The following is a 9,600-nucleotide window of genomic DNA, read 5'->3' as shown; positions in this document are numbered from 1 at the left end:
ACATTCTACATACAGAGCAGCAAAATGAGGTTTGTCTGAACCATACAATGTTTGTAGCAGTGACTTACAGAAGGTGGCATGGGTAGAATGAATGCATTTGTGAAATGTCAGCTCTCCTGGTGCAATAGGTAGATGCAGTCTGCAAGGCTGTGGTATTTTGAAATAGGGAGAGGTTAATCTTTAGGTTTCTTCATTCTTCTCCACAACTGCAAATTCAGAGGGGTCCAAATGTGCACCTACCTCCACTGGCAGGAGATGCAGGCCTCCGAGGGTGTGTGAAGCTCAAGAATAGATAATTGGTAAAATAACTTCTGAAAACTGGGTAAAAATGAGTTCCTGCCCAATGTGATGCTCCCTAAGGCTTTTCCCTCTCTGTTTTCTGTTTGATGAATCGCTTTGAAAGTTTTTGAGTGGGAGGCATACACTTAAAAAGTGTCATTTCCTGGCAAATTCCTGCCTTGTAATCTGCATTGAAGCAGGGGGAGGGATGCTGCTGGTGATCAGCAAGTGCAGTGCCTTGGGAAACCAGCAGCCAGGCTGTACTCGTGTACAATGCCCTGCATGGGCTGCGGTTTGGCTGTCATGTTAAAGCAGGTCAGGCCTGGGCAGGGATTCTGTGACAGCAGCACTGGGAGCAAAATCAGCCGTTTTCCCCAAGTGAAATAAACACCCCCATAAAAACCTCCATAATAAAACCCAGCAGCTGTGTGAAATGAGCTCCGGTGTCGCCCACTGCGTCCCAGGGCAGCAGAACTGCGTGGTGTCCAAGACCCCATCCAGGGTGGTTACCTGAGGGAACAAGCTGGCAGTTAGCTGGGTCAGGGCTGGTCACCCAACAGGGACAAGTAGCCCCAGGGACATTTGATACTGAAGCGTTTCCTCGTGGCTGAGGAATTGTGTAGCTGGCTGCAGTATAAAATCATTCTGTGCAAGTCTCTTCGCCAGCTGTGCATTAAGTAACTTGCAAGCAGGTTTTAGGAAGGTATAACTTGAAACCCCTCTGTGTGACAATTTAAATGCCTTGAATTCTTTAGAGTTTAGTGCCTAAACGTCTCTCAGGTTGTTGGTGAATGTCCCTGGTGTCCTGCTAGGACAGAGCCCAGCAGATAAATGCTCTGCAACAGCAATATGTTGCCGTAGGGAAGCAGCACTAAGCTGGTTCATGGCTGCTCTCAAATGTCACTGAATAAACAATACCACAGGGACAAAAATGAGCTACTTTCAATGTGGGGTACCCCAAATTTGGCATTTTTAGCCATGTTCAGCATCAGTGACCCATGGATGAGGTCCCGTGGCGTTTCCCTGCTCTGCACCCTGCCCTCCCTCTGCTGAAGGTTTGCATCCCCCAAGCACCTCACCTCCTCGCCACGGCTCTCGCAGGCAAACCAGGCACCATGGTTTGGAGGAGCTTCTGGAACCGTTTTCCTGTGGAGCTGATACCTTCCAGCAGCCCCCGCAGCTTCTTCCACCTGCAAAAAAACAAAACAAAGAGGCAGAGTTTAACAACTGGTAAATGCAACCAAAGGGGGAGCATGGGAACAATAAATGCACACTGTAATACTCTTTTTCCGTAACCAAGCAATCCCGTGGTGTTCCTGCTGGCCGTACCCACTCTCCCTGAGTGCTTGCCTACAGGGAGTACCAAATCCTCCTGCAGAGGAAGGGGATGCTGCTACGCCTGTTTATGCAGTAGATTGCCTCAGCTTGCCCTGGTCCGTGGAAAAGGAGGGACTTGGTGCCAGCCCGCACTGCCCCTGTGTTTCCCGTGGAGCTGGAGGGTGCTACAGCCCAACTCTGGGCTTGTACCGTATCCCTTCAGCTGTCTCACCACTGCTGAAGGCACAGCCACTGGTTTCTGTACCACCCTCAGCTTTGATGCCTCTATCAAGGTGTTCTTACCCCTTCCTGAAAAGAGCTGGCAGCCTGTACGGCTGCAACAGGATCTTTGACAGCGGATCTTGCAGTCCAGTCATCTGCTCCTTCCTCCACAGAGCCAAGCCTGTGCCCATGAATGACAGCACAAGTGAAGAAAGACCAGTAATTAGAAATAACCCAATAAATGCAGTAATTCTTCTCCAACAACTCGTGCTGCAGCTCAGCCTGTGGGTACTGAAGCCCAGGCCAGGATCCAGCTTGAGCCACTCTCACAAAGCCTCTTTGTGAACAGCTACTGCAGATATAGAAATATTTACCATAATGAATACTTCAGAAATGTCTTAAATACAATACTTCTCAAAGACTGCAGCAGCCCTCAGCGGCCCCAGCCACCCCCAAACCCCAAGATCAGTGCCCCAAATCCTCTACCTGGCAGGAAGCAAGGAGCCAAACACTGTGGTACCCTTTTGCAGAGGCCGGTGAAGGATCCTGCAGAGTCGTTCTTCCCACACATGCTGGCGAAGCGGAAATTGCCATCAAAGTAGTTGAAGCCAAAGGCATCTGGGAGACACAGAAAGAAAGGGCTGATGCTTGGCCACTTGCATTGGCCATACAGTGCCAATGGGCACTGGTTCACACTTCTGAGCTGCCCTTTGGGTCTTGGGGTAACACTTACTGTTCCTGTACAGGAAAAGGGCAGTGTCCTGGTACCCCTGGGAGAAAATGTCATTCAAGATCTGCAAGGAGAAACATTTAGGGTCACTAAAGAGCCCTCCATCCAGGCACCAGCAGGGTCTACCCAAGGCTGTTTGACTGTGAAGAGTTAGGATGGGCCATTTGGGAAGCAGCAAGCGCAGACTGGTTTCCACCCATCAAAGCACTGGTCCTTTGCACGTTGTCAAACCAGGGTAGACCCCATCCCAGGTTGGCCACCCATCAGCACTGCGAAAGCAGTGGGTACTGCCCACTCCCCTTGAAACCTGATTAATTAATGGCAGAGATTGAGCTGAACCTTCAAGCTTGGGAAAACAGGTCCAGCATTAATTTGTTTGAACCAAAACAAAGCTGGGAAGACGACCTGGTGTGCTTACCATGGCGCTAGGCGGAAAGAGAGCATAGCTAATCCTGCAGAGGTTCTCTATGGAGATCTGGATGCTGCCGTTGAAGATCTGGAAGCAGTAGAAGATGGCAGGACAGTCCCGTGGACAGATATCGATCTCTCCCGTGAACGGGGACACGGTGATCACGGCTTCCTCCAAGCTGGAAACGGGCTGCATGCCGGTGAATCCTCCGTCAACGTATCGCTGAGGAAGAGCACAGGGAGGGCTTGCTTTGAGGATTGCCACAGCGTGGGTGTGAGGACAGCATCACCGAGAGGAGAGCAACCTGCTGCAAAGGGGACATCTCCTGCCACCAGCACATCCTCAATTCCCATTCGCAACAGCGTCTTTCCCCATCCCCTTGCTCCTTATCCCAGCCTTTGGCAGCTCCTTCTGCTGCCCTGCCTACGGCACCCAGCCAGCTCCTCAACCTGTAATCCACAGCGGATATTGAAATAGAAATATAATTCTTTTAATTCACAGAGCTTTGTAAAGTTGTTTTGGCAGTTATTAGCCAATTGAAACATCACTGAAATTACAGTGTTGTATAAATTTCAGGTCCTGAGCTCAAGCAGTAGGGCTCCCGCATTTAATAATTGCCTGCGAATCCTTGGAGGATTACTCACTGCACAAGGAAAATGTCATTTGCTGTATTCCAAAAGGAATCTGAATTTACCACCCACCTCAGTGGGATCTGAGGTTGCAAGGACTGCAGCTGATCAAATTAAATGCTCGTGAAATAACAGTGCAGAAGAGCACAGTTGTGCAGCCTGGGGAGAGCTGGAGATGGCAGCCGGGGGCAGACGTCTGAGAGCTGAACAGGCTCAAGCAGAGCAGGCCAAGAAGAGTCCAGGAAAGACCCTTGCTCTATCCCAGCTGCAAATCTGGTGGTGTGGCTTTGTGGGCTTTGACACACAAGTGGGCGATGGTGCATTGGCTGCTCCGTGGTCCATCTGCACCTGCTTCACCACCGCTCTGCCATGCTCCTCCTGCACTGAGGGTTAGCAACAAACCAGCCCAAATCTGTTGACTTATGAGGAGCGGCTGAGGGAGCTGGGGCTCTTTAGTTTGCAGAAGAGGAGACTGAGGGGTGACCTCATTAATGTTTATAAACATTTAAAGGGTGAGTGTCACGAGGATGGAGCCAGGCTCTTCTCGGTGACAAACAATGATAGGACAAGGGGTAACGGACACAAACTGGAACACAGGAGGTTCCACTTCAATTGGAGAAGAAACTTCTTCTCAGTGAGGGTGACAGAGCCCTGGCCCAGGCTGCCCAGAGAGGTTGTGGAGTCTCCTTCTCTGCAGACATTCAAAACCCGCCTGGACGCCTTCCTGTGTAACCTCATCTGGGTGTTCCTGCTCCGGCAGGGGGATTGGACTGGATGAGCTTTGGAGGTCCCTTCCAATCCCTCACGGTCTGTGATTCTGTGATTCTGTGACTTCACTGCCGTGCTTTGCAGATTATGAGTACACGCATGGCTGGGAGAGGATCCTCCCACAAACTTCTGATATATCAGCTGTACAAGTCCGCACCTGAGCTAATGGAGACGTCTGCACTGCAGGTGACAGATCCTGCCCAGGATTACTGGATTGTGTGTCAAAGTCTGAGTGTGGGCATCCTCTCATCTCCCTTTGGAGATCTGCAAGTCAGGATCTCGTCATCCAGGCTCTGTCTGCAGGCAAAGCAGGAGAGGGCTCTCCAGATGGCAGTTCCACCTAGCTATTATCTTGGCATGGGCTGAAGAACAAGCTAAAAGGCTTTATCATCCTACATTAACTAAGGAAGCAGCCTAGACTCATATATGCCCTCTTTACTCAAGGGAATGTAAGGTTCAACCCCAAGAACATGCTGCTGGGAGCATCTGTTTTGTTGGAAATGGCACTCACCACACCTCGGTAGGATGGAGGGATGAAGCCGCAGTAGATAGGAAGAAAGCAGCTGCAGAGGAGAGCCTGGGGAAGGAAAGGGATTGTGGAAGTAAATGGACCCGTCAAACTTCTCCTGGACAAAAGCTGTCAACTGGGTGCCTGCAAATTCGGGCTTGACAAATCGTCTGGAGCCAGGCTGTCGGTACCACCTGGACTTTGCTCTTAAATGTGTCAGGAAGAAAGGTTTCAGGAAGGGGAAAACATCTCATTTTGATAGAGTTGAGAAGGGAATAGCACATCATTTCTTATTTTTATAGCTGCCAGCAGTATTGGAGTTGTGTATCTATATATCACTGTCCAAACACTGCCCTTTGATGGTGGCAAGGTGAAACTTTGGGGTTGTTTTTCATATTTGAAGGGTTTGGGGCAAAATCAAGACATCCTCACAATGCATTTTCATTCTGCTGGTATTCGTCAATGATAAAGCTGCTGCTGGGCCATTTGCAAGCAGTTCTCACCAATCTCATTAGCTGGGAATGAGCATCCCGGGCTCCTGCCTTGACCTAGGACAGGCATCACAGGGTGAACTCCAGCACCTCCATGGACTTGCCATCCTCTGGGACGAGCAAGCCCACAACCTCATGGCCAGCTTTGGTAGGGTTTTACCCCAAGATTCTTTTCCTAGGAGCTAATTTACTGGTTCATCAACTGCTTGGTGTTTGGCAGCACAGATGCTTTATCCAGTTCTTTCCTCCTAGGAAGGTGCTGAGGCAATGAGGAAAATTACTGCCAAGGGGACTTGGCCAAGGAGAGACGTGCCCAGAAAGCTGGGAGGTCACGTTGGCATTAACACAGCTCTTTGCAAAAAGCCATTAGCACTTCTTAGAGCTGGCCAACGTGCCGGCATCAGCTTTTTGAGGTTGGATTTATTCCTGTCTGACTCTGGACCTAACCACATCTTCCCCTCTCCCTCCAAGCCTGATGGAGCTCGGTGTGGTGGGACCACAGCTCTGCCAGAGCTTCCTGACTCTTCTCCCATCTTGGGTGGAAAAGAGCGCGGTTAAAGTTGTCAATGCTCAGTACCTCCACCCCAATGAGTAGGTGTCAAAATCTTCCTACGGGCATCAGAGGAAGGTCCCTTTACCTGAATGAGCTCCTCCTTCGAGCTGAACTCAGAGGCCATGACGTTTTGGCCATCTGCCACCCGCGTGAGCGAGATGTGCAGCCGTCCCGAAGCCAGCTGGTAGGAGTCCTCTGGTAGCATCTGCTGCAAAACGTTCTTGATATTCGCCAGCAAGCTGCACTTGGGAGAGAGGGGGCCCAGGATGGTTTTCCTGACCTCACTTGCCATGGCAAAGAAGAATTCCTTTAGGCCATCTGACACAAAGAGGAGGAAAGACAGAAAGTCAATATCCCTACTGCCCTAACTGTTATATTTTTAATCCTGTTTTCAACACTTCTCACAGATAAAACCTCTTGCAGGCCCTGTGCATGACCCCAGGATGAAACTGCTGCTACAGTGGGGGATATGGTGGCAGGGCAGAAAGGAGAAGATCACCCCCATGATATCCTCAAAGGATAACGTATTGCCAAGCACAACCCCACTGTGAAATCCTCATCTGCATCAGAGATGGGTGCCAAGGTTTGCCTGCCCAGGGATTAGGGAAATGCTCCAAAGGGCCTTGGGAAGGACAAACGCAACGTGACTTGCACAACATGTTCCTGCCTTCCACCTCCAGTTTGGCACATGGCCAGCCCCAAGCTTCACAAGGAACCTGGGACAGTTCAAAGGTGAGGACGAGGGGCAGACCTCAACCTCCTCCACTGAGGGCTTTCCTGCAAGCCAGGCGCTGTGGCTCGACTCCCTGCTCATCCGAGCTCCACCAAGTGACCTTGCAGGCAGTGCTAAAAGTCATTACATGCGTCTGCATGTCCCAGAAGCTGGATTAAAGGAGCAGAACTGCAGAGCCCCGGACGAGGGCTCAGGAGACACCAGGTTTTAAAGGCTGCGCAGTGATGGGAGGGGAAGAAGGGTGCAGCAAACCCCGCAGTCAACCTGATCCCGGGGAAGGAGCTTGGTCCCTTTGCTGAAATGAGGAGGTCATTTGGGGTAATACCCCGCCTTGAACTGTTCGACTGTTGCATTAAAAAGCTTATCCAGCTCCCTGATGATACAAAGAACCTTACTTGTGCCTGAGTGGGCTCCCTTGGACCCTGCACCAGCACAAAGCCATGGGTTCAACTTAGCACTGTGGCTTTGCAGGAGCAGAGGTTTGCGGGCTGTCTCGTGAGACTGCTTTAAGAGCACGGACAGACAGATGGATTAGATGGAGTGTCCTGAAGGCAACTGGAACAACACAGGTATTAAGAGGGGTTATAAATGTTTGAGCGGATGTTCAGGCCATGTGGCGTGACGATTAATGCTCGGCGGGTTCACGCAGGGTCCTGGGGGATGCTGAAAGGGCCAGAGACACCCCAGAGAGGTGATGCCCCCGCCAGGCACCGTCTGCCTGCTCTGTGCCCTGGAAATGGGGGAAAACTTGGAAAAATCACCCACAGGCAGCTGGGCAGGAGGTGAGAGCAAACCGCAGCTTTAGGGACTTTGGCTCTGGCCAGGGCTTTGACAGAGCAAGCGAGGGCTGACCCTGGCATGCAATGCCGTGACTGTCCCCATCTGCCCCAGCTTGTGCCCAGGAGGTGACCCGTGGGGTGGCAGAGGACAGCTGGGTACTTGACACGATACATGGCCACAGCCTCCCCATGGGACACCCCATCAGGAGCCACGCACACCCCTAACCCTCTTTTGGCCCCAACCTTCCCCAGGGTGAATTTGACAGAATTTGTGCCACGTTCATTTTCCTTCACAGAAACCCACTACCCAAAAGGTCTTTGCTTCCCCTGGGGATGATATTTTGGGCACAAGATCCTCCCAGCACCTCTAAGTGGATGGTGCAGCACCTCTGATGGAGCAGACCCCCATTTCAGCATTGATGCCCATAGGAAGAGCAGTTACCAAACTGGTTTATACCTTCTGACAGGCCCAGCTCATTTGATGGCACCAGCATGAGGAACCAGAAAAGAAGGGTTTAGGGCTCTTGCTGATTTGTAGAGAAGTTCATCCCCATGTAGGCAGAAAGGTTTCCGACACTGTGTTTCCTGTTGCTTTGTCCAAATATATTTGCCAAATTTTGAATTCTTTTTAGCTCCAGCAGAGCTGTTCCAGCATCCACCAGAGCTTTCAAGCACTGTGTGTTTTCCACCTGCTTCCTCCTTCATTACTTGGACCCTAAAACCCCCACTACTCCGAAATGTCCCCATTGCTTGAACTGGGGCGTGGATCAGCCTTCAAAGACTTAAGTCTTGTGTACACTTGTTTACACATGGGCACTAATTGGAAATTTGGGAGGATGTGATTATTAAAAGTGGATTAACTGCTCTGAATTAATTCTACACATAGATGATCTTAATGCTAGGGGAGCCTGTTCCCACCTTGTCTGAAGAGGTTCAGAGTAAAACATATTTTGCAGCAATAAGAGAAACTCCAACCCTAGACTGGAGTGGGGACCTCTGGGAATGTCCCCCTGATGAGTCCCTGAGCTTTTTCCACATCTTCCCTTGTGCTGGGAAGGTTGGGTGGGATAACCCAAAGCACCACGCAGACAGGGCTGGCAGCTCTATGGATGCCCACATTGCCACCACTTGCATCCCTTCATAGCTAAGGATGCCAAGGGGCCAGGTCCAGAGGGGACAAAGGGGTTTTTTGGGTACATCCGCCCACCTTGGCCATGTGGACTTGCCTTGGGATGCATCTCAGCACTCCTTAGACCAGCAGACAAGGCAATCTGCTCCTTCAGGTGGAGCAGGAAAATGAGGCAATTAAATACAGGTGCATCTTGATTTGCACATGCAGTATCTACCTGACCATCAGAGAGAACATCCAGACAATAATAACAGGCTTCTTCAGCCTACGCCACCCAAAATTGCTCCAGGGTGGCTGCCAAAAGTGACATTTCCTTCATGCCTTGTGAGTGATATGATTTACACCAGTATTGCATCCCCACCAGTGCTTTAAGGCATTAGCTCCACTATTCTTATTTTGAAATAAATGAGTCTATCGTAAGAAAATCCGAGCAATCGCTGTCTTACCGAGGCTGATGCCGCAGACCACGGCAGCGGCGATGAGGGAGCCGGCGGACGACCCATAGACCTTGCACGCGGACTTGAGGAGTTCGGGAGCCAGCTCCAGAAGGGACTGCACCACCCCGACCTGGTACAGGGCGAGAAAGCCACTGCCCGAAAAGGAGAGCGAAAAAGGGGTGCTCGAACCCCGGAGATCTTCCTCTGCCATCTCGAAATGAAGCTGGCGTATCCGGCTTGATGTGTCGGGTTGTCTTCTTTCACCAGGTGAACCTCAAGCTCTTGTCTTGGCTGCTTTCTCCAGGCTCATCTCTGGCTGCAGAGGCATCCAGAAAATGGATTTTCTGCCTCCTTTTATGACAGCTCCCCAAGGTTTTTAGAATCACAAGCTATTTTAATTGCTGCCTGTGCTAAAAACAGTTTTCCCCTGATCAAAACAGCTCGTGTAATCCTCGACCACAGCCAGCTCGGATGCTCGGGGCTGAATCAAGGCTCCCCTTTTATACCAAGGGATGTGCAGTGCCCAGGGAGCCCTCCTGGCGATGGTCCCCGCATTACCGTGCCGTCACACTTGGAAACATCCATGCGAAATTTCCTCTTCGCTTCGTGCTTTCTT

General features: G+C 50.9%; 1 protein-coding gene across 1 annotated transcript; it reads right to left on the bottom strand.

Annotated features, from left to right (window-relative positions):
- Positions 1–1,358: 1,358 nt before the first annotated feature.
- Positions 1,359–9,318, bottom strand: PNPLA1 (patatin-like phospholipase domain containing 1; the record flags this gene model as incomplete). The annotated part of the gene is made up of 7 exons (XM_010181452.1): positions 8,994–9,318; positions 5,992–6,224; positions 4,866–4,931; positions 2,967–3,044; positions 2,552–2,612; positions 2,339–2,436; positions 1,359–1,469 (listed from the first exon to the last, which is right to left on the bottom strand). Coding segments are annotated over exons 1-7 (849 nt in total), but the record flags the coding sequence as incomplete, so codon positions are not given.
- Positions 9,319–9,600: the final 282 nt, after the last annotated feature.

Source organism: Mesitornis unicolor, unplaced genomic scaffold (assembly GCF_000695765.1).
Source record: "Mesitornis unicolor isolate BGI_N332 unplaced genomic scaffold, ASM69576v1 scaffold21393, whole genome shotgun sequence".
NCBI classification, from domain to species: Eukaryota; Metazoa; Chordata; class Aves; order Mesitornithiformes; family Mesitornithidae; genus Mesitornis; species Mesitornis unicolor.
The sequence above is the reverse complement of the archived record's forward strand: the minus strand, read 5'-3'. Positions and strand labels throughout refer to the sequence as shown.